Raw genomic sequence first — 26,104 nt, 5'->3', positions numbered from 1 at the left:
GTAACTTGTTAGTGTAGAGTTGGTACATGGAATTCTGATTCTCTCCCCTCCCCCAGTCTTCATTTATTTATCTCCAAAATTATTCAGCTCAGTTCATTTTATGCTGCTCTGTGAATGCAAATGACTTCATTTTTAAACAATCTACAACATCACAGGCAACCCCATGAAGACTCAAATTAAAGATAATCCACTCACCTCAATTCTCTATCAAGAAAAATCAGATTTGCAGTTACACCTCTCATACAACTGATTTTCTAATTTAAGTTTTAACATATGTTGAGAAATACATTCATCAGTATTGCAACTTTTAAAAAATACTTTGTCTATTAAAATATTCTATATAATATCCTTAAATATTCTATATAATTATAACAGTCCAAAGGTTATCTAGTCCATAAATGGTAGCCAACCTTTCCAGGTGGTGTGCATGGTTTTTTTTTTTTGAGAAACCACAAAAACAACTGAATTCAAAACTACAATTCAAATAGTTTTTTCCAGCAATTTTTATTTAGAGTCATCCTATCTCTGAACCAGGTGGTAATGAGTAACTCTATTATCACCAATACTCATTAACTACTTTATTCTCCATGACAGAAAAGAATGGATAACACATTACACTTCTCAAACCTATCTAAGGTAGGCTATCAAATTCTGCTTATGTTTGTTACCCAAAAATAACCCAAGCAAGTAAAAGATAACAGTGAATATCTTCCATCTCTGGAGGTTGAATGACTAAATGTCTAAGCATCTTTGCTCAGAAACGTAAGCTTAAATGTTATACAACCTGAAGATCACATTCTATGGACAGTTATCTATTCTTGTGGAGTCAAGAAACTGAAAAATTAATAATGCCTCATTAGTAGGATCTGCTGGCATCACCACTGCAGCTGCCTCTGAGAGTTGTAGAGAGCTATGTGAAGCTTTCAATTAAATAGAAGTCAGTTTGATACATATGGAGTTCTTTATTTCCTTATCCATCCAAACTTTTGCTCAAAATGAGGATATGCCTAACTGTTTGGAGCCAAGACATTGCTTTATTCTTTCCTTTTTATTTCACCCTAAAGAGCCTTTGTTAAATAATGCAACATAGCTGAACACAAGTCAGTTATACAGTGGGGCAAAAAAGTATTTAGACAGCCACCAATTCTGCAAGTTCTCCCACTTAAAAAGATGAGAGAGGCCTGTAATTGACATCATAGGTAGACCTCAACTATGAGAGACAAAATGTGAAAACAAATCCAGACAATCATGTCTGATTTGGAAAGAATTTTTTTGCAAATTATGGTGGAAAATAAGTATTTGGTCACCTACAAACAAGCAAGATTTCTGGCTTTCACAGACCTGTAACTTCTTATTTAAGAGGCTTCTCTGTCCTCCACTCATTACCTGTATTAATGGCACCTGTTTGAACTTGTTAGCAGTATAAAAGACACATGTCCACAACCTCAAACAGTCACACTCCAAACTCCATTATAGTGAACACCAAAGAGCTGTCGAAGGACACCAGAAACAAAATTGTAGACCTGCACCAGGCTGGGAAGACTGAATCTGCAATAGACAAGCAGCTTGGTGTGAAGAAATCAACTGTGGGAGCAATAATTAGAAAATAGAAGACATACAAGATTACTGATAATCTCCCTCGATCTGGGGCTCCACGCAAGATCTCACCCCATGGGGTCAAAATGATCACAAGAACAGTGAGCAAAAAATTCCAGAACCACATGGGGGGATCTAGTGAATGACCTGCAGAGAGCTGGGACCAACGTAACAAAGACTACCATCAGTAACACACTATGCCACCAGGGACTTATATCCTGCAGTGCCAGACGTGTCCTCCAGCTTAAGCCAGTACATGTCCAGGCCCGTCTGAAGTTTGCTAGAGAGCATTTGGATAATCCAGAAGAGGATTGGGAGAATGTCATATGGTCACATGAAACCAAAGTAGAACTGTTTGGTAGAAACACAACTCGTCGTGTTTGGAGGAGAGAGAATGCTGAGTTGCATCCAAAGAACACCATGCCTACTGTGAAGCACGGGGGTGGCAACATCATGCTTTAGGGCTGTTTCTCTGCAAAGGGACCAGGACGACTGATCCATGTACCGGAAAGAATGAATGGGGCCATGTATCGTGAGATTTTGAGTGCAAACCTCCTTCCATCAGCAGGGGCATTGAAGATGAAACGTGGCTGGGTCTTTCAGCAGGACAATGATCCCAAACACACCGCCCAGGCAACGAAGGAGTGACTTCGTAAGAAGCATTTCAAGATCCTGGAGTGGCCTAGCCAGTCTCCAGCTCTCAACCCCATAGAAAACCTTTGGAGGGAGTTGAAAGTCTGTGTTGCCCAGCGACAGCCCCAAAACATCACTGCTCTAGAGGAGATCTGCATGGAAGAATGGGCCAACATACCAGCAACAGTGTGTGCCAACCTTGTGAAGACTTACAGACAATGCTTGACCTCTGTCATTGCCAACAAAGGATATATAACAAATTATTGAGATGAACTTTTGGTATTGACCAAATACTTATTTTCCACCATAATTTGCAAATAAATTCTTTCCAAATCAGATAATCTGATTGTCTGGATTTGTTTTCACATTTTGTCTCTCATAGTTGAGGTCTACCTATTATGTCAATTACAGGCCTCTCTCATCTTTTTAAGTGGGAGAATTTGCACAATTGGTGGCTGACTAAATACTTTTTTTGCCCCACTGTACGTAAGGATTCAAAATGCATTTCAATACTGGATTTTAGTTAGATGGTAGCTAACTAAGGAAACAACTGTAGTAGACTATCGTGTGCTTAATCTTTTGTAAATATGATTTTCATCTGGGAATCATGCTAACCTCTCTTGTCATCTCTGCCTAAATAGAAGAACTACCTAGCAGTTAAGATGCTGGGCTGTCAACTGGAAGGCTGAAAGTTTGAAAGTCAAATACTGTGTGCCGGGGTAAACTCTTGTTTAAAAACAGGCAAATACAAGCAAATAATTTGTACCACTTCAGTGGGAGGGTTCAGTGGGAAGGTGCATTCTGTGCACTTCTCCATTCAGTCGTGCTGGCCACATGACCATAGAAAGGATAATGCTAGCCACCTCAGCTAGGAAACAGAGATGAGCATCACCCCCTAAAGACAGACACAACTGGACAGGGGAATCCTTCACCATAACTTCTTATTGTAACCTACTCTCAAAAATATCTTCCAATGTATGACTTCAAAAACAACTGCCCTTTTCAGATGCAATAAGATTTCTGTTTGCTGTTTTTTGTAGATGGCCATGCCAATGCTAAAATAAACCTACATTAAAATGGTAAATTTATGCACTACTATCATTTCTACCCTTAGGGACATTTTAAAAATGAGCACTCTGTTATGAACCAAGAAACTATTTATACAAATAATGTGGTGGTTTGGTTTGTTCTTCCATTTCTAAGCAATGTGTGTTGTGGAAGAAGTGAATAGAGGAGGGAGAGAGAAATGAGAACCTGCACACTGGGCTATTTGGTATTCAGAGCTAACACTTATTATATAAGTGACTCACAAAATGAGAAAAAGTAGAAACGGTGTTTTGTGTAAGATAGAAAAGAAAAAAAAAGTACATTTTCTCCTCATGTATTCTCAACTTCAGAAGCCTTTGCATACTATGAAGATCTATTCCTTTCTTTCTGCCTCTGAACAAAAAAAAAGAATGCATGAGCCTAATAATTTCTATAGGCATGTTTGCAAAGCTAATATGATTCAGCCATAAATCAACATGGACGCCACACAATTCTTCCCTGTGACATATTTCCTGCTATGTTTCATATCTCCAAGGTTAACACCAACCTTTCAATAACAAGTAATTTGCAAATGAGAGATATACAGATACAAAGCAATATCTTTGGAAGATTTTAATGACTCAAAAATATTACCTCTAATATGTACTGCCAGCATTTCACATAATTTCAGATAGCAGTGGCAAAAGACATTTCAAAGTGCTAGATGGGGAATGCAATCATATAAAGATGCCTCATGTTGAGTCAAACTACTGTCCAGTTAGTTTAACCTCACTTGAAAATCTATTCTGGGGTGTATGGCTCATTGTCTCACAGGACACCTCTCAAAAGTTTCATGATATCACTGTCTAGTTCAAAGCTTCTTTTGATGAAGAAACAGTGATTTTACTGTCAAGAACAAGACAACATTTTCTTCACAGCTGAATCAATATTTTATCTTTGTATGGAGAAAGGACTGTTCTATTTGCACTCACAGAAACAAAACAATATGTCCATGGAATTTAAAAAAAAAAAAAACTTCCTCTACATTTAGAGCATTTTATTCTTCTCCGTGCATGGAGAATTGGAATGCCTTTTACAAAGCTACATACAGACTATATGGTGATGGAAAAAACCAAACAAACAACCAGAAAGTCTCTTCTCCATGATCACTAGAGGTAGTCCTTGACATACCACAGTTCATTCAATGACCATTTGAAGTTACAACCGACTGAAAAAAGTGACATAACTATTTTTCACATTGACGACCATTACAGCATCCCTACCTGTACAGGACTACCTGTGTGCAGAGGAGAAATTCTACTGAGGTTAAAGGGGAAGGTCCTGTAAGTCAGAAGTTTCCCTATCTGGCTTTGCATTAACTGAAGTGACTGTTCAAAGTTATTCCTACTTGACCCAAATATGCAAGGGATTGAAATTGGGACCTTTTATGTAGAAAATCTGTTGTATCATTGACATACTAAAATTTCCCAAAGGTCAATTTCTGTATACAGATAGTCCTCGACTAATGAAAGTTCATTTGGTGACCATTCAAAGTTACAATGGCATTGAAAAAAAATGACATGACTATTTTTCAGTTACGACCACTGCAGCATCCCTGTGGTCACATGGTCAAAATCCATATGCTTGTCAACTGGCTCATATTTATGACAGTTGCAGTGTCCTGGGATCATGTGATCATCTTTTGTGAGCTTCTGACAAACAAAGTCAATGGATAAACCAAACTCACTTAATAACCATCCAAGTAACTTAATAATTGCAGTGATTCTCTTAACAGCAGTGGCAAGAAAGGTCATAAAATGGGGCAAAACTCACTTAACAACATAAATTTTGGGCTCAACTGCAGTCATTAAGTTGAGGACTACATGTACTATGCATTTCTCTAAAGAGAACAAACTGGGCATTTTAAGTTGTAGAACTTATTTTGTTTTGTTTTTCTTTTCAGTCACAAGTGAAACCATCTACTTAAGAACGTCACCTGTTCAAGAACCTTTGTCAAGGTAAGTTTGTAGTATATGACCAATTAAGTCCAAATATGATGATTCTTAAAAATAATCTAAGATACGGGAATAACAATTATTTCTGCTATTCAGAAATAGTAGCAAAAAACCAAGCTTCGCAATTATAAGCATCACTGGAGCAAAAGCTAGAAATCTGCATTACAGTATCTTGTCTTTAAGAACCATTTATACATTCTTTTAAAGTAGATGTATATTTAGCTGAACCTACTGCAGAGAAGGAATTTACAGATTCACAGGCTGTGTACTGGCAAGCCGTTCATATAGAGATGGAAGGCTGTATTTTTATGTAATTGCCTGCAGTAAACACATAGTGTCCTTCTAGTATCTGCAGTCTACCAAATTCTGCAGACAGCAGTTTAAGCAGATACCAATGAAAAAAACTAACAATTTAGCTGATACTGCTGTAACTTTTTCTTTACTTCTTTGGATATCACCCTTTGCTAGGTCTGAGCTAACGTTAGAAATATTGTCCTTTTAAAAACTGATATATTTTTTGAAATAGATAAAATATGTTTATCTACATAAATAAGTTTCTAGAGGTTGCTATGGTTTTAAGAGCAAGGATGGAATGTCCATCTAATATGAAAAAAAATGTATTGTCTTTAGGGATGGTCAACTAAATGTCCATTGACTTCTGCTATGCCATCAGTTGATACTAAGTTGCTGATTTTAGAAAGCAAGTTCAGTTACAAAATATAATTGTTACATTCCTGGAAGCCTTGACACAGCTTATACCAGTGATAAGGAAGCTTTTCGGCTCAGTGGGTAAAAATTCAGAAAATGCCTAACTTGACACTTCTGCTCCCCACACACACATGCACACCCTTGAACAAAGAGAAACAATTCCATACATATCTATAAGGTCCAAAGGCTGCCACTCTTTTCTCACACAGCCTCTAAACTCACAAGATAATGAGGCTGCTTTCAAAATAATTGTCACTGGATATTAGTGAACACTCCCATCTGACCCACAATGTTATGACTTGCCATCTATGATACATGTAACATAGATTTATCATTACTGGCATAGCCTGATATGATGCAGATATTGTGTCAAGCCATGGTTTGTTAAATCATAGTTTATGAAATAAAACCACTGTTTCCATCCTGTAGTCTGAACATTACTGATGTTCCATGTGGCTACTGTGCTGTGTCTATGGTGTGAAAAAACAAGACCAAAATTTTTTTTTAAAATGATTATACTCACATGAGACTCATAAACTTGGAAGATTCATAAAACTTTGGAAGTTAAAACTCATCCATAACCTTACAAGTTTTTGGATAATAATGTTGTAAGATTTTGGCCATTGTAGGTTAATTTTGAGGTCTACCATTTGTGATGAATCGCAAACAACATGGTGTGTAGAAATGCTATAGTCAACCTGGGTTATATATTGTAATCCTCAGCAATTTTTATGACAATGTACTAATCTATTCCAAAGGGAAATAACTCACAATTGCTGGAACCTGATAACAAAAAAAGATGAAACCCAGCACATTTTATTAAGCCTTACTGAAACATGCATTGTCAAAAATAGAAAATCAATTTTGATCCAGCAGCTTCATACACAACATAATTATCAAATTTGCAAAATGAATTTGGGTTTATTGCTTACAAGAACATAGTCTAAATCTTCTGGTTTAATTCTTTTCACCATCAAACAAAACTAAATTATTCAGAAACCATAAACTCTCATTATGATCAACACCATATCCTGATTTGTCAAACTCAAGAATTAGAAATCAATTTCAAACAATGGTTTCAGATTCTGGTTTATCGGGGGAATAATAAGGTAGGAGTTCTGCTTCCAAAACAAAAGGGTTGCCCCTTCACACTCAATTTCTGGTGAGTTTAGCCATATCCACTGACAACTAGGGGCAACTATTATAGGATGCATCTACACAGTCCTCCTGAAACGTGTTAAGCAGAGTTGTAACATCACACAATCTTTTAAAATTCAAAGATAAGCTTTGATTTCAAACTAAAGTTAGTTTGATAAGCTTCTCTTTCAACATTCTGTGATTCAAGAAGTCATGCAATTTCAGTTGGATGCTGAGCCACTTCCTATCAAAAGGATATTAAATTATAGATTCAAATTAATATAACTGTATTATAGTTCCTTATAGTTCTTTTTGCAGTATGTGTGTTCAAATGCCTGAAGGTGAAAGAACAGTTATTGAAACTACACTATTGTAATTTCCATTTGCATTCAAGTTAGAAAAAAATCAAATATCTATTTTTGCATTTTTTTTTCCTCTGTAGTTTGGTTTTTCACACGGGATATTTGCTCAAAATGTAAATCAAAGGCAAGTGTTGAGTGCTATTTTAGGAACTGCACTGGGTGTCAGACTTCATGGTTTTAGATTTTCTAATCTCATGTCTAGAGCATTCAAGTGTAGCAACAGTTTTTTTCCCCTTTAATGGCACCTATTGCTGATAAATTTGACAGGGTCCTTAAACTGACTTTCAGTTACCAGACAAGTTCAACATGAATCATCTTGTATTTTTACAAAAGGACACAGAACTGAAAACAACATTATGCTTTTGACTTGGGGCTCATTGTGGCAAACAATATTGCACAATCAACTATTTATTTACACCGTTTTTTTGGGGGGGGGGGATTATAAGAAGCACCAGAGTATAAGATGCACCAAGATTTTGAAGAGGTAAATTTTAAAGAAAAGTTTTTGCCCTCCCCGGCCCCCAGGAGCACTCCGCAGGCCCCCAAACCCTCTGCATGACCCGTTTTTTTGTGAAAAAGTGTCATGCAGAGTTTGAGAGGCCTGCAAAGTGCTCCTAGGGGACAGGGAGGGCAAAAATGCGATGCGTGAGGGGTTTGGGAGACAAAAAATGGCCCCATTTTTCACAAAAACGGGGAGTGCAGAGACTTTGGAAGGCCTGAAGAGTGCTCCTGGGGACTTGGGAGGGCAAAAACAGGGTGGGAAACAGGCCCATTTTTCGCTTGTTCCCCCCTCCCCCCCAGGAACACTTTGCAGGCCTCCCAAACCCTCTGCACGTCCATTTTTGCAAAAAAACTGGATGCGTGGGGCAGGGTTTCAGGAGGCAAAAAATGCTGCATACAGTGTATAAGACACACCCAGATTTTCACCCTCTTTTGGGGGGGAAAGGTGCGTCTTATACTCTGAAAAATACAGTAGTTTTCATTTATTATAAGTAAAATTTGTTGTTGTTTTTTTTCAGAAATTTACTTTAGGTATTCTGTTTTACATTCCTCTGGATCCATTTTGTACACTAATCGATTCACTATTCAGATATACATTTTTTTTTAAAAACTGGGATATTTTATTTTTACAAAAAAAACCAAAATAGCTCACATGCTATAAGAAATTCAATAAAGTAGTTCACCATCAAGAAATAATTATTGGCTGATGATACATCCTCTGAGATTTAAGGCTCAGTGGAAAATTAACTATTTCCCCATAGCCATTGTCAACTAGACAGAAGAAATCCAAGTCTCTTTTCCATGGGGAAGTCTACCATAGACAAGTAGTACAGCTGTCAAGGAGGGGTAATTTCCTTTGCAGAATTTTTCTGAAATTAGTCAATTTTCATTATTTCCAATCAATCAAACCATGGATTATTGCTGTTTGTTTGTATTATTTTAATTGAGGCTGACTGAATTGATAGGTTTAATTTTGACTGTATCTGTTAATCTACGGATACTGTTAATTACTTGTATTATGTTGCAAACCATTTTAGGCAGAAATGAATTACTAAGAATTTAGAGGAACTTGACAGCAAATAATCAAGCAACATGCTGTAAAAAGACCAAATTAGAATATACCAATATCCCAGCATTATTTCAACATCTCTTATGAATACTATTTCACCACTATTTTAAACAACAAATTTAACTAACGAATCCCAGAGGGAATAATGTGTTTTCTGTAAAGGTAGACATGACTTAATATTATCTTGTTCCTTTTTATTCAGAACTACATTTTGCTAAATTTGTAGGACCAACCAAATGTGCTGTAATCTTAACAACTGTAACCTTACAGTTTAGAAATTAATTGAATAGGTATTTTGAAATTACAACTAACATGCATACTGCATTGACACAAAAGCAGGCAAACCTAGAAACTAATTAAAGTCTAACCATTTTAATTTGACTTAATTTCTGATGAAATTATAATTAATAATGGAATAAATTGGTCCATATAGATTTTTCAATTACATCTTCTCTACAGAAACCTCTTTTGTCTAAAATGCACTCCCTACAAAAGTAAGGAAACTAACCTTGTTAACAATTTAAAAGGTTTTAAAACATATTTTAACAATGTTTTAATTGTTGATGGCTTTATTTTCATGTTTTAATTGCTACTTTAATATTCTATAAAATATTTTATGTGTTTTAAAGTATCTGTTTTTTGTTTCATTATAAAACATGAGAGGTGTATTATGTACACTATATTAGTCAATAGTCTAATAGTTAGAAATAAATAAAAAGCCATGCATTGACAAGAGTTCCTTTGTTCTCTTCAAGGAAAAGGGCATATATTAATATTGTTTAACACAAATGTGAATTTTTTAGGATAAGTGCTAGTTAATTGTAACTGAAAATATTTTATTAGCAGAATTTTTAATGTGTTCATATTTTAAATGCCCACACTGTAGTATGACATAATCAAATTACAAATGCTTGTTTAAATCATTTTGGCTTAAGTTTAATAGAAATGGCTAAATTTTAAACTGGGTAAAATTTGAGAAATAGTAAATAAATTGATACCCCAAAGAACTGTGAGATTACAGAATACTGGAAAATATATGTAACTGTGAATGCAACAAGTAAAACTTGCACTTTATATTGGCATATATATATATAGCATTCAAATAGAAAAAATATATTATACTCTTATTTATTTTGTACTATACAAGGAACCAAATAATATTTTTCTCCACAACAACCACCTTATGAGATATGTTGGGTCCAGAGAAAGTGAGTTGACCAGGTCACCCAGCTGACTTTCATTTTTAAGGAAGAACAACAATTCATTCTGTTTTTAATCCATTACACAAAAATATATTTGGATCTAACCAGATCATATGAAATATATAAACAATGCAGACTGAAAACGAGCTTTGGCTGAAAGCAGGCACACTGACCTACTTCAAAAATTCCAGTGCAGATTTGGTGACTCACAAACATATACTTAAGAAGTAGTTCCAGTTCTATCACGCCTCTCTGATTAGCTACCCTGAATAATGACCATGACAAATTAACTTGGTTCTGGTTCACACAATGTATAAATTTAGCAATCACTTTATTATCTAAAGGAAATTATGACTTAGCATAAAATATACATACAGCTTATAAATTTATAAAGTGCTATTTCATTGTGTTTATATTTCCTACTACATTCATTAATATACCTAAGCATATAACATCTATGATTCTTAACAATGGAAAGGCAAAAGACCATCCCATATTGGTGTCTGTTGCTTATACAGTAATTAAATACCCCATACTGTGATTACAAATATATTAAACATATGAAATATATCATATTTTAACATATTTATACAAATGCTCTCTCTGAATAGTAAAATTTCTGCAAAAAAAACATAATACATAACAAGAAGATTTAACTGATTATAATGGATTCGTTTTACTTCCTATAATGGTTCTGACATTTTAAATCAAACTCATTCTGAAAAATGGGAAGCACATTAAAGCCCTCTGTCCTACTGCTCTTTCTCTAGAGTTTCTCACTTATCTATTTACCATTTGTGACTGGCTTTAATTATCTCATGTTTGAAACATACAGACATACTAAGTAACTTTTAAAGTTAAACCAGTCTGTTTAGTGGCAATGGTTAAAGCATCAGGCTAGAAACTGGGAGACCACGAGTCCTAGTCCAGTCTTAGGCACAAAATCAGCTGAGTGATTATGAACTCAGTCACTTCCCCCCCCCCCCACTAAGGAATGAGGCAATGGCAAACCACTTCTGAAAAACTTTGCCAAGAAAACTATAACAGTTGTTCAGGCCTGTCTCTGAAAATTGGACATGATTGAACTGGGGGGGGGGGGATTGTAGGGTTCAAAATACACTTCTCCTGTTTGGGGTTCAGAGAAAAGGATTATGAAAATATAGCTCCCCACCTGGAAAAGCACAAAGTAATGAATTTAAAAGAATAATGGAATTGGAAGGGACCTTGGAGGTCTTCTAGTTCAACCCCCTGCTCAAGCTGGAGACAGCTATACCATTTCAGACAAATTGTCCCAAAGGTGCTTTTTCTTCTGAGCTGAAGAAGCTTGTCAGATGAGAAACCAAATATCTTCAAAGAAAAACCAGAAAGTCCAGTTGCCTCTAGAAAAAGCACCTTTGGGACCTGGATAACTGAGAATCTCTACAGACTTTTAGCTATACAATTTGGGATGAACACTCCTTGAATGTAAAATACATAAATGGAGAATCTCATAAACATTTCAGACAAATGGCTGTCCAGGCTTTTTTTTTTTAAGTCTCCAGTGATGGAGCATCTATAACTTCTCCTTCCACTGGCTTTATTGTTCTGTCAGGAGCATATGACCTATAAGTTATAAGATTTTGAAGGGAGCATGACCATAAATTGCAAGATTTTGAAGGGAGCATGACCTATAAATTATAACATAAGTAAGATTTTGAAGGGAGCAGGGGACAAAGCATGGCCACCATTTCTTATTAAAGGGTGCATGTGCTCACCTTCCCACCCTCCCGATGACAAAAGCAAGATCCCCAGCCAGCCAGCCAGACGGATTGGGATTCCTAAACTGTTGTTCCCACCTGGCTCCAGTGAAAAGCACACCTTACCTGTACTGCCACACTTTGCTACCGCTTCCTCCTCGGCTGCTGTTAAGCCCACCACCTCCGCCGATGCTGCTGCTGCTGCTGCTGCTGCACTTGCTGGAGCAGTTTTGGGCCGGGAGGAAAGTCTCCAGCTTGCCTTCGCTCTCCGACACCTTCATCGCCGTAACAACCGTAGCTGCCGGCATGGGCTCCCCGCTTTGCATGGCAAAACGAAAAAACCAAGCCGCCACCCCCGCCCACCGGAGGGGTGGGAGGAGGCAAGGCAGGGCTGCCGCACACTCGGGCCACAGCCGGGCAGGCCAAAAGGCAGCAAAAATGGCATCAATTTAAAACAAAGAAACACGGTCCTCAGCAGCAGCCTGGAAGGAAACTTTTCCTCGAGGGGGAAAATCGGAACAGAGACGCCCGAGGAGAGGAGGAGAAGACGACCCCAAAGACTGGCTTCTTTCCCTCTCAATGGCGGGGAAGGGAAGAGTTCGCTGGCGGGGAAGGCGGCCGGGGACGGAGGGAGGCGTAGCCCGAGCTCTCTGGGACGGGTAAACAAGCGTGGGGAGGAGAAGGGGAAAGAGGGCAGAGAGCGCTGGGCAGGAGCCACAGGAGGAGGAGGAGGAGGAGGGCGGCGGCGGCGGCTCTTCTTCGCCCCTGCCCGGAGAAGGATGCTGCCGGCGCAAGGAGACCGAGAGAGGGAGGCTCAAGGCGGCTCTCCACCCAAACTAACCCAGAGGCGGCAAGGGCAACAGCTCCGCCTCCCTCCGCCCTCCTCAAACCCGGCAAAGAAGCCCCGCTCCTCACGCCCTCCCGTCAAGTCCACCCAAGGAAGGAAGGAAAGAGAGAGAGAGACCGGCTCGGCCGAGCTGCCTCTCTCCGAGCCAGCAAGAAGCAGGCCGCCACCCCTTCCGGGTTAGCCTTAAACCCCACCCCACACCGCCTGAGAAGAGGAGGTGGCGCCGGCTCCGCCATGTTCGCTAAGGGCAGAGAGCGCGACGCTCCCCGGCGCGAGCCAGGAAATAAAGCTGCCCCTCGTTTTGTGGTGCGTGCGTGCAAATGCAACGCATGTTTTAATTAAACGTAGCCGCGTATCGGGGCGGTGGAAGGGATATTAGGTGCGTATGGGGATGGGTGGGTTCGGAGGCAAAGGCTGTGAGTGTAGCTCTTTGGACTGAGGTCGTCCTTCTAGTCGGTTGCAGTTCCCGTCCCTGCACGTGATGCCTTTCTCGCCACACCGTGGTGGGATGAAGAGGTTTCGGGCTGTGTTCCAGACCTCGCGACGGCGGTGGATCCTTTCTTGTGGGTCCCTTCTTTCGTGGACCGGGATCATTTCTCCCCCCCCCCCCCGTGTCTAATTTTAAATTCGCCTTCCAGAAAATCGGTTTTAACTAGCCATACTTTTATTTTTATTTTTTTAATGGCTCTTAGTAAGGTATATGCAACCGCACTACAATTATACCCTCTACAGGTCAGGAAACATGCAACTGGATAAGCACGGATATGTGTTTTGCTGCCAAATACTATAGAACACTATTTTTGGAAGGAAGGAAGGAAGGGAAAAAAGAAAGAAAAAGAAAGACTGGGAAGTAGTTTCTAATAAATTAATGTATTTAGTTAAAACCCAATAAATGCAAGTCGGGATGGTCATTTTTACAAACCCTGCCTTCAATGGTGCAGGTCGTAAAGTAGCCCACAGAGTAGGAAGGTTCATAACAGAGCAGTATATGCTCTCTAAGTCTTCTCAAATCTACCTTTTTAAAAAAGCGTTCTTTCTCTTAAAATCGTTGGGTGGAACATGCTTTCTGCCTGTAGCAGTTTGGCATAGGCTGCGAACCGAATGCAGGGAGTTTGAAATCACTGAATTTGAGGCTTCCCACAATTGCAGGTGCCTCGTTATGGGTCTGTTGCTAATGAAAACACCCTGCTGATGCAGAATGCAATAGTGGAAATGTCTTTATGCAAGCAATAGAAGTATCAATAACAGAGGTGCTACACTGCTATCAGAGTTGTTTTCCCCCCATATGGAGCCAATTCTCCCTGAATTGGCTCCACATCAACCTTCATTGAAAGAAGTTAAGTTTATCCTAAAATCTGATAATCAACTTTCTAAAATCTGATAATCAACTTTCCGTGCAATGCATAAACTCAGCCAATATTTATCAGCCAAGCTAATTTTCTTCTTATATCTCATGGTCAGTTTAAGATAGATAGATAGATAGATAGATAGATAGATAGATAGATAGATAGATAGATAGATAGATAGATAGATAGATAGATAGATAGATAGATAGATAGATAGATAGATAGATTCAACATAAATACTGTGAGTACTGCATAGTTTTAATAATATTAGTATCCACAATTTCTAGTACTGATTTTTATCCCAGTTATGGCTGTTTCCAAGTGGAATGCTTCCTGTTTATAGTACTTGGCCAAATTCTGAAACTATTCTTCCTTATTAGTTTTTTATACTCCCTTTCCTGTTTAGAGTGTTTTACATGCTGCCTTACTTTGTTTACTTGTACTGTGGTTTATTGTGTAAATGTACATTTATAACATACAAAATTAATAGACATTTACTTGCAAGCATGTACAGTATATTAAAGTAGTACTGTTTTTATATGCCTTCTTGGTGTATTCTTTTATATTGCTTCAGTAGTTCAGATGTCACTATCTCAGATGGCAGTAGTGCTAAATTATGTCAGCCATAATTGGCCTCTTCTGAATAAAAATTATTATTGGAGTAGATATAGGAGTATAGCTCCTATAGGAGCTACGGGGCAGATATAACAGGGAATTGCATTAATAATTTGATGATCTACTACTCTAATATATTATTAAGGTTTACTATAATTATAGTAATAGACATACTAAAATACTAGCATATTTAATAATAAGGAAGCTACTAGGATGCAGATTCAAATTAACAAGCTTTGCTAGGTGGAGTGAAGGAAAAAATAAGGCATTTTATAGTGAGACAAACCTGTCTGGTCTGTTATAAGGACGTATTACTAGTTCTGTTGAGCCTGTTTTACATCTAAGTCAAGTAAATATCAATTTTTTATCTCATGCAATTCAATCTATTTCATTCTGCTAGTAAGCATTAGCTATGTAGTTCAAGACTTTCAACTGCCAAAGAGTTGGACCACCACAATTGGAGAAGTGTTCAGTAATTATGTATGTGTTCATCCAGTTACTAGTGAGCACTAACCAGAATTTGAAACTAAGGGCACTTGTTGATTCCAAATTCATGTAGTGTTAACTAGAAGCTATGCCTCCTGTTCATTTATAGGTCGCATCATTAGCAAATTACTGTGGTTAAGCATTTTTAGAAGATAAAGAGGTTGTAAGAATGTTCATACACAAATGTGAATGATTTGAAGTGTTGCGGTTCATCAATTTCAAGATCTTTTTTGCACTTCCTGAAATAAGATTTATAGTTATATAGATTAAAATAAAATATAAAGACTGCAGTCTTGTTCATTTAGTATAAGTACTATAAAAGCAAGTAAACAAGAAAAATATCTGAGATAATTTTCTTCATCTCATGGTGAGGTTGTTTGCATTTCTAATTAATAGCTAAAAGTTTAAGGTCACCTATAAACAAGATGAAGTACTGATTTAATGACCCTTATTCCTAGGTAGGCAGCTAGTTTAGTATAGTAGTTAAAATATCAGACTGGGAGATTTGGGTTCTCCTGCTTCCTTAGGCATGAAGCCATTTGTCAGCTCTAAGAAGATGACAATGACAAACTATTTCTGAAATACTGTCAAGACTTGTCAAGGCAGTTGACAGCAATCAACACAAATTCTAAATAATAAATAGCAATAGCAGTAGACTTATATACCGCTTCATAGGGCTTTCAGCCCTCTCTAAGCGGTTTACAGAGAGTCAGCATATTGCCCCCAACAATCTGGGTCCTCATTTTACCCACCTCGGAAGGATGGAAGGCTGAGTCAACCCTGAGCCGGTGGGATTTGAACCGCTGAACTGCTGATCTAGCAGTAGCTTGCAGTGCTGCATTTAACCACTGCGCCACCTTGGCTCATATAAAAGAATCCCAGGTTACTATGGTGATGGTCATAGAGCACCCTAAGCCAGGCATATACAAGGCTTTGGAAGGGTTTTGTTTTGTTTTGCTGATAATTTTGCATTTTAAAAAATTATTTTGGCCTCTATGGATCAAAGGCTATGGCCTATTCTGCTGTGATGCTCTCTGAGTGGACAAAGTTTTTAGTCTTTAGAGAGTTTACAGTAGACATTTGTAGGTACCAAGGAACAAAATTAGCCTCATAGAGGATGAAGTTACCCAAGTCTGTTTTTTCTCCTGGAAACGTACTCTTATTTGAGCTTGAATATTCTGCCCATAAATTCAGAACATCGCTACTGCTACTTGGTGAAAATAAGCAAGCATAACCAGGAAGCCTTTATATAGAGGTGTTTTTGGCCACAAAGCAGCCGAAAGCATGGTCCAAAATTTGGAGGTTGCTATGGCCATAATGTCCTAGGTAGGAGCGGTGACACCCCACCTGTTATGTATAATCACACATACAGTAGCACATGGATCATATATGTTATGTCATTTGCATCATGACATAATAAACTAATAATATCAAGTAAAGGAATTTAGCTGATCTTGATATAAGGGAAGAATTAACAGGTGCCCGTTCTAGAATGGCTTCTAGAAAAGATGATCTCCTCTTAGGGAAGAATAACGCATAACAATGAAACTCAAAATAACTATGTTTAGTATAAGATGCAAAAGACAGAAACTTAGGCAGCCTTCTTATAAAGAAGCCGCCCTTCCCAATGCCCTTGGAGCAGAGGACACTTTGTTAACCACGTATTAAGATTCTCAAGAACTGCATGAAGCTTTGAGGCCTAAAGAAGCCTCAAATGTTATTACACTTAATTTGAGGGGTTTGGGAGTACTTCCGCTCACCATGCCTCTAGGAGCTGCAGATACAAATTCATAGATACTTTACTTTTATGAACTGGACGCTTACATTAGAGTTGATCCGGATTAGGAAATGAAATTGAGAGTAGTATATCTTCTTTCCCTGAACATCTGCTGTAATACAGATGGAAGATACAAGATTTATTTAAAAGTTGGTTTAGGAAAATAACAGACAATTAAGAGATTTTCTAACATGAGGCATGACACTTCTGAGAAACGGGTAAAAGCGACATTTGCAGATAAAAATAACTTTCACCATCAACCTCAAATGTTACGGGAGAACATTCCAAACTCAACGGCAAAATTAATTTTGTGGCACAGAAATTTCCTAAAACTATTACGATACAAAAGTGATTCCCTCATATTGAGAATGACATTTGCATGCATTTGTACATATCTGATTGTAGTCAAACTGCAGACTACAACGTGAATTGTATTGCAGACTACAAGTAGTACAACTTACAGACCATAATGTGCATTTGGGCATGCTGATTTTTCCACATTCAACAAGAACTGTAGACATGACTCGGGTTTTCATTTTTGGCTTTGCCATCTTTCGATTTGCAGTTCGACTCTTCTTTCTGATGGCTATGGAATTTGTCTAAAGCAATTTATGCTTTAGAAAGTCCTATTTGTAGAACATGTTTGCTACATAATAAGAAAGTCACAGATTCTGATAAAAATGCTGGGAACACAGATGGACCTGTCGTACTAGAGTAGAAGCTGAGAAACTCTGAATTCTAGTCCTACCTAAGACATGAAGCCAACTTGGTAATTTTGGGCAAGTTATTCTCCTTCAGCCCTGGGAACAGTGGTGGGATACGACTGGTATACCCCTGTATGGGTGTACTGGTGCCTGCTGGGAGCACCAGGTACCGTTCCGGTACGGTGCTCTGGAGGGCCCATCTGCCCCCCCCCACTCTCCTTACCGCTATTTGAGCTGATCGGGGCTTATGCGCATGGAGCGTACAGTGCCTGCGCGACGCTCCGCCAAGGAGCTGGAGTGTCGCAGGCAGTAAGTACACATGCTGCACATGTTCACGTGGTGGATGCTGGGGCCCCTTGCAGCGTACCGGTTGCAATGGGATCCGGAACCCACAACTGCCTGGGAAGCAGGCAAGAGCAAACCAATTCTGAAAATCCATGTCAAGAATTGCAGAAGTTTGTCCAGGTAGTTGCCGTGATATAATAATGATATACATACACATACACATACACAAATGGCTGCTAGGGCCAAGGTAGCAGTTTGTTAAAGAACACCCAGAGCAGCTAACAATATTCAGGACAAAAACTTGGAAAGGATCCTATCTTTGCTATTTTAATAGCAATAGCGCATATATAATGCTTCATAGTGCTTTACAGCCCTCCCTAAGCAGTTTACAGAGTCAGCCTATTGCCCCCAACCTCTGGGTCCTCATTTTACCCACCCCAGAAGGATGGAAGGCTGAGTCAACCTTGAGCTAGTGAGAATGAAACTGCTGAACTGCTGGCAGTCAGCAGAATTAGCCTGCTGAACCACCACAGCCTTAAACTTCTTGTAGAATGCAAAATAAATCCCATTATACTTTGTGAAGTCCAAAATCACATTATTCTTTATTTATAATACACAATAATAAAGCATTTTTGTTTCCAAAATATTCAGCAGGGAATAATATACCAGAGTCAGTGTTAATTTTTTTCAAGGCACTAAAAAACCAACCTCTATATTGTTTTTAATGGGATATATTGTATTAATGTTGATTTTCCCTTACCTTTAAATTTTCCCTTATCTTTAATATATCAATTACAAATTATATCATTTCATACACTTACTTAAGATGGCATATTTCTTTCTTAATTTGTTAAAGGAAGTTGCTCCAGCATTCAGCCTATTCCAATATTTGGTCACAAAGAATGTTGATGATAGACTTTCATAAAGATAAAGGTGAAGAAAAAGGAAGTGGGATCTTCAAAGCTTTTCATTTAACAGCTTATATTGTATATGAATGTTTTCCAACGTTATAGTGATGATGTTTCCCGTTATCACAGTGTGGGGTTTAAGAAGAACTCTGCCATCTTCACATTTTCATTTATGAATAAATAGACTATTTCTTGACTTACTGATACTGAACTCTACCAGAAAATTTATGTTGGATTTTAGAATTAGGACATGGAACAGCTTCAAGTTATTTAGGAAATACTGGCATTCAACAGAACACAGTTCAAGAAACAACAATGGCTAAGTTCAAACATCATTGCTAGCATTCCCTCCAGAAGCTGAAATAACTAAGTTTGGTTTCAGATTTCAATCTATTTGTATAATAATTAGAATAATTAAAATAATAGAATAATTAAAATATTCTAGATTCCAGTCATCTATTGAATCTTAATTAAAACACAGTGGAAGTTAGGAGGTTGTATAGGATGATGCTAAGACGGCAACACCTACGTTCTCATTAATCAAGCTCGGTGACTAAATGTGTTTATGAGAACATATTCTTCAGTTTAGCATAATGTGTAAATCCAGTCAAGAAACAGTAACAGTAAAGAAGAACAAACCTCTTGAGTATTTTGATATTTAACTTCTTAACATCAAGATTAAACTTGGGCATTTTATAGCCCCCAGTACACATCTAGTCCTTTGGCTGTCCCTGTCCAGACCATATGAAGCCAATCAGAAATTAGAAATCAAATGTAGATATGAATGCAGCTAATCAAAAACATACAATTTACTGCTTTTTATAAAGTGATAACTTTAATATTGAGTAGAATTAAGTTCAGCCAGAGGTGGTATTCAGCAGGTTCTGAGCACTGATAGCAGAAATTTTGAGTAGTTTGGAGAACCGGTAAATACCACCTCTGACTGGCCCCGTCCTCATCTATTCTTTGCCTCCCAAGTCCCAGCTGATTGGGAGAAAATGGGGATTTTGCAGTAACCTTTCCCTGCCACACCCACCAAGCCACAGAACAGGTAGTAAAAAAAATTTGAATCCCACCATTGAGTTCAGCCTTTTGGTTCAACCGTTTACAACGATCCGGGTTTCTCATGTGGCCCCTTAGGGAAATTATTTACCCACTCCTGCTCAAAACAGCATTTCTGGTATAGCATTTCTGCTCCAGTTTTTCCCACTACAGATTTGTGGGGTAAATTGGGCTAAAAAGAAATGACTGGTCTAAAGATAGTGAGATTCGAGGGCTAGTAGACTTTAACCTGAATCGCTACAGATTTATAATCTTTTACAAATCTTAACCTTTACCAAAATTGGCGGTTTTTTTAAATCAAATGATTCATCAGAGCATTTCACAGTAGTTTGCATCTCAATGGAAAGGAAAGGAAAACTGAAAATGCTGGCTCTCATTACATAGGTACAGCTCCCTGTACTTAATTATCCACTTAGTGTAGCGATAGCTGCCATAGGATAAAGCCCAGCAGGTGGCATCAGTAGCTGAACTTTGCTGTTCCTGAAACGGCGAAGCAAAGATGGACCTGCTTAGTATTTTAATTTGAGACCATTGGAGAAAATGCAGAGCTGAAAAACTAGAAAGTTAACAAAACAAACACAATTGCAGATCACTACCATATTGGTGCCAAGAAAATTACATGGATGTGGACATGTAGCAATCAAAATCTGAGTTTGATTCAATGGGAATCTTATCAAATTAGTAAACAATTTAGCACTGTGTTTTTCTTAGTAACCTGTGTGAACCCATCTATTTTGCATATAAGCCATAGTTATGGCCCAATATATTTTGACTACCAAAGAAGTCTTTCCAATTAATATTCACCACAGAATACAATTTGTTTATGGTGACTGTTGGCATGAATAGTGTACATCGCTGGACTAAAAAAAGCCCCTGTAAATATGGTTAATTGGGAAAGGCTGATTTGTTTGGTCAAGAATTAAGTGCACAATCTGACAGCAATCAATGAGTTTCATATGCAAAATAAGTTCCTTGCAGGCTGACATTGAAATGAAAGCTCTAGCAGAAATTGCCACTATTGTCACACTAGAAGCCATGTCAGAAATTTGTAATAGTATCGGGGGTGGGTTCTGGCTGGCTTTACTACCAATTTGCTTGTGCACACGCTGTGCACACATGCGCAGTTCAATTAAAATTGTTCTAAGCATGCACAGAACTCAAAAACAAAATGGCGACGGTGGCGACCAGAGAACTGGTTTCGGGGGCATGTCATACCTGGGTCGCTGCCGGTTCCGGCAACCCAGGCCATCGTGCAACTACTGGTTCAGCCAAACCAGGCCGAACCAGTAGGAACGCACCTCTGAATAGTATATAGGAATGATTTTGGGAGACAGGGGAAAGAGCCACAGCCAAGGGAATGGTTGAATAAGAGACAATTTAGCCAGCAACAGGGATGTGATTATGGCAAACAGAAGGGACCCTCCCTAGTTTTTTGGACTGTAAAGGCAGCGGGAGAGAAATGTACTTTACTTTCAGGCTTGCAAGATTCTGTTAATGAATCCTTCAATAAAGTAGAATTGGTTTATCTGGGCCTGCTTCTTGTCTGGACTGCCTTGCAAAGCTGATACACCATTATGGCCTGGAAATGAAGCTTTATCTATGGAATCTCGTCACAAAGTTTTACTTCTGAAGAAAGAATTCACAACCCAAACCTCAGGAAAATTCAATTGCCTCTTGAATAAGCACCTTTGGAACAACCATGACCTGGATGACTGAGAATCTCCATAGACATTCGGGAAAACTCATGGTTATAGTTTTTTGATACATAGGTGGATTTTCTTGAACCTGACTGCACTATTAGCAGAGTGCATTACTCAAAACTAAGAAGCAACAATTAAACTGAGTTTAGAAACACCAGGACAATTTGATGTGACATGACAATGCTGAACCTCATGATCCACCCAGGTACCAATTGCAAAGTTGGATCTCCCTATTTTACTCCATCTGCCATACGGCCCTAGCTTGGTGCCATGCAACTTCTATCTTTTCCCAGAATTGAAGAAATAGCTTTGTGGGTATCTGTTTGATTCAGATGAAGAGGTAGAAAGGATCATGAGGACTTGGATGAAGAGACCAAGCATGGAGTTCCTTTATGATGGCATTAAGTAGCCTGTCCATGGTTGGCAGAATTGAGTAACGAGTGACAGTGATTATATGGATAAATAAAAACAGGTGGCAAAAAAGCTCATTTCAAGGATTATTTTCGTTTTCATTTATCAAAATATTCCTGTTTACAGTTATAGAGGTGGAGGCATTAATTTTCATTCCAACCTTGTCACTTTTATTACTGTATTAGCCACATCAAATGTATTGAGTTTCTTCTCCTTCTTGTACTTGCCAAGCAGCTTTGCTCTTACTACTCCTACTTGTAATTTTGATTTTGTACAACGGTTCCTATGGCAACACTGAATCTCTACATCTGCCATATGCCACCCACTCTAACTTAATTTCCCAGGCCTCAATTGTGGTTCTGATATTTGGCAGATTAATGGCTGGGAAGGCGCTCTGCTATGCCTGGCTAGCCAGGAATTGCTGTGTACACTGGGAGTAAGGAGAGCGGGAGCAGGAATAGTAATGTGGCTTAGGCGTTATTGCTGGGTGGAAATCTACAGCAGATAAAATTGTGTTTGTTGCCTTCTTCGACCAGAATGAGACTCCTTTACGCTACATGAGCATCACTTATTTTCTAGTTTGAAGACTATATCTTGTATAGTGTAAAGAGTTGTGAGTTTGATGATGTTATCCATTCAGTTGTGTTGTACTCTTGGCGATTCTATGGGCCAGGTCTTTCTCTCCACAAATTCTGATCTTGCACTATTTCTGTGAGTTTTTCTATGCTGTGGCTGGCATCAGCTTTAAAACATCTGTCAATTTGTCTTAAAGTGATTGTGTACTAATTAGACACCTTTTCTGCCTGGGGATGATAAGAATGATCTTAGCAATAGCAATAGCATTTCAACTTATATACATTACTGGCCCATAGTGTGTTACAGCCCTCTCTAAGCAGTTTCAAATGTCAGCATATTTCCCCCAACAATCTCGGTCCTCATTTGACTGACCTCAGAAGGATTGGAGGCTGAGTCAACCTTGAGCCAGGATTGAATTCCTGGCTGTGGGCAGAGTTTTCAATACTACATTCTAACCACTGCACCACCATCACATCTCCTTCAATAAGCCACTTTCCCCGTAACATTTCTGAATTTTTTTTGGTAGCATTTGGTTCCTATATTGGACAATGCCATGATTTATTGAATAGATCAGAATCAAACTACTAGCAGTTGGCAGAATTAGCCTGTAATACTGCATTCTAACCATGGCTCTATTAGGCATATAGGTTGCTTTAATCTGCAGCATGTAAAGGTAGAATATAAATGTAATACAAAATTAAAAAATGAATATGATAAAAGGGTAAAAGGGACATAATTTAAACAGTTTGTACCATCTTGCCTTTTTTACAAAAGCCCAGAGAGCATCTCAGTCTGGTGAATTGCCAGATATTTCATCAGTTTTACTTGTTTCGTTCTGGTTAATTATCCAGCCATTATTGTATGTAAAGTATATTCTGTAATTTGGCATATTATTGAATTCCAATTTTGGTTTAGCAAATTATTGTGTATAGAGATACATAATCTTATCCCACCTCACATAAAAGTTGAACTGGTTGTTTCAGACTTATTAACATGGATTAACTACACTACAGTCTGGTATTCATATTTGCAGCCATTAATGTGGATTATAATTTCCATTTATCTAAAATAAGGTCTCCAAATTTGGCAACTTTAAGACTGGCCAGCTGGGGAATTCTGCAAGTTGGAACTCCACAAGTCTTAAAGCTGTCAGATTTGGAGACCCCCTGATCTAAAACAATATTTGAAACAGGTGGGGAGGGGGAAGTATCTAAACTTTGAATCATGTTTATTAATCTTACTCAAGGGGTAAGTAAGCAATATTAAAGGATTTTGGTTAAAGCTATAGAAATAAACTATAGTCTTGAATGTAAGTATATATATGAATAGAATAGATTTTTTGAATGCAAGAGTTTGGCTGGGATGTCAAGGGGATAGATTGTGATATATTTTATATTCTAACCACTTCTGGAATGTAAAATTCTAGCCACTGTTGGAAACAGAGTTTGGATTCCTTAACCGGCAATTTTAATCTGATAGAGAGAGACATGGATTTGGCTGGTAAGAGTATCTGGATGCCTCAGTTGGGAGTTAGATACTAAAGAGGTCAGTCCAGCTTAATAATTGGGGATTCTGTGAAGACAAGACAAGCACTCCAACAGAACGCAATGTCATTTATTCAATTTGTAACCCACCTTTATTCTTTTTACAAATAACTCAAGACAGTGACGTGCAGTGAGCTTTATGGCTGGTGAGGCAGCAATTTTTTTAGACTTGTGGACTTCAATTCCCAGAATTCCACAGCCAGGCATGCTCAGTTCTGATTTAAAGCGACAGCATTTTCCCCCCTTGCAAAATAAGTTTTCCCATTCTTTTTCTTCTCCCTCCCCCCCTTCCTCCCTCTCTCAAACAGACACACACACACAGAGAAGTTGGATCCCTCTCTCACTCACTCACTCTCAAACAAACACAAACACAGAAGTTGGTTTGGATATATTTTCCAATGGCTTGAAAGCAGCTCCTCTGCCATACCCACCCCCATTGCCCTGCTACCTTCCGATCCGAGCCTTTGATTGCAGGTAAAGGGTGTGTCGTTTTGTTTTGCTCGGTTGCGGTTTGGGCTCTTTTTTAGCGGCAGCTTTGCCTGCTCCGGCTCCAGGGTAGACAGAAGAGGGCAGGAAGTGAAAGGCTCGCCCTTAGGAAGGTTGAGCCACGCCAAGCCCTGAAGCGCATTGCGCTCTTCGGCTGGCTGGCTGGCTTGCTTGTCCAGCGGGGTGGGGGGAGAAGGAGAGGAGCGGGGCTCGGCTGGGTAGTAGAGAAAGCTGTGCCTTGCTTTGAGGCTCAGATGTTGCGAGCCAGAGCCTCAGGGAGCCGCTGCCACTGAGAGACCTAGCGATGCGTGCTGCTTGGAGCAAGGGAAAGCCAGTGCCTTGCGCCCCAAGCGCGGTTGGCTGCGGGGTGACCTTTCCCTCCCTTTGATGTCCCCCACCAGGACCATTCAGGTGGTCTGAACGGGACCTCCGCCAGCAACCACCTCCCCCAGCTCTCATCCCTCAACCAGGCGGCGGCATACTCCTCGGCTCCCCCTTTGTGCCACATGCCGGCCTCAGACTTCCAGCCTCCTTACTTCCCACCCCCGCGCCTTCGCGATCTCCTCCCAGCCTGGGTCAGAGTTGCGCCGAGCCCCCCATCCCCAGCTGAAAAATGGAGAGGGGGATCGAGGCTGTGAATAGGACCGCTTCTCCTCCTTTCTGCTGCTGCCCGCCCGCCCGCTGCCAAATAATTCTTCCTCACCAAGCATGTCCGGCTGCTGTGGGGAAGACTGCTCCTATGAGATCCTCAGGTGGAGGACCAAATTTGGGGAGAGCCAGCGGCTCACTTGAGCACTCCATGCGGAGGCTGCTGCCATTGAGGTGCTCCTTCTGCGCCCTCCAAAATAACCCTCCCAACATAAGCATGCCTTCCTCGTGGCTCTTCTTGACCAACAACGATTTCTTTTTCCACAGTCGCTCAACTACAAGGCATGATTTGCTGCTCCCAGATCAGGAGGCGGGAGAATCACGTGCCTCCCTTGCATACATAATTTTTGGCCTTTTAACCCTTGCTTAACTCTTAAAAGGCAAAAAAATCCTTATGCAAAAGAGGCCTATAGTTCTCTCACCTCCCCCTACAGTTAACACTAAGCAGACTCAAAGTCACTGTGACTTGGAGTCTGGCAGCAACTACCTTGGCCTTTTTAATTATTTTAAAAATTATTTCCTTTTCCTCATGAGACTGGTGAGGCCCTGCTTCCCCTGCCTCCAATGACTGCACGTCCCTGACTCAAGATGGCAAACATACTCAATGCACCTTTATCCTCCGATTTTCCTCACAACAACAACTCTGTGAGGTAGGTTGATCTGAGAGTGACTGACAAAATCACCCAGCTAGTTTTCATGAGTAAGACAGGGCGTGAACACATGG

The 26,104-nt window shown here is 39.3% G+C and overlaps 1 protein-coding gene across 4 annotated transcripts in view; it reads right to left on the bottom strand.

Annotated features, from left to right (window-relative positions):
* The window catches only part of OSBPL11 (oxysterol binding protein like 11), a 66,923-nt gene extending 54,003 nt beyond the window's left edge, over positions 1 to 12,920 (bottom strand). For 3 of the 4 annotated variants that reach the window (XM_014053715.2, XM_087711616.1, XM_014053716.2), the window contains exon 1: positions 12,112 to 12,920. In XM_014053715.2, coding sequence (XP_013909190.2) covers positions 12,112 to 12,311 — 200 coding nt within the window. In that variant the 5' untranslated portion in view covers positions 12,312 to 12,920. The remainder of the gene's footprint in view (positions 1 to 12,111) is intronic. The other variant, XM_014053717.2, reaches the window with a different exon arrangement.
* Between the last annotated feature and the right edge of the window lie 13,184 nt (positions 12,921 to 26,104).

The sequence above is a fragment of the Thamnophis sirtalis genome, unplaced genomic scaffold (genome assembly GCF_051295495.1).
Source record: "Thamnophis sirtalis isolate CommonGarterSnake01/CBP01778 unplaced genomic scaffold, rThaSir2_p1.2 scaffold_1, whole genome shotgun sequence".
Classification (NCBI taxonomy): Eukaryota; Metazoa; Chordata; class Lepidosauria; order Squamata; family Natricidae; genus Thamnophis; species Thamnophis sirtalis.
The sequence above is the reverse complement of the archived record's forward strand: the minus strand, read 5'-3'. Positions and strand labels throughout refer to the sequence as shown.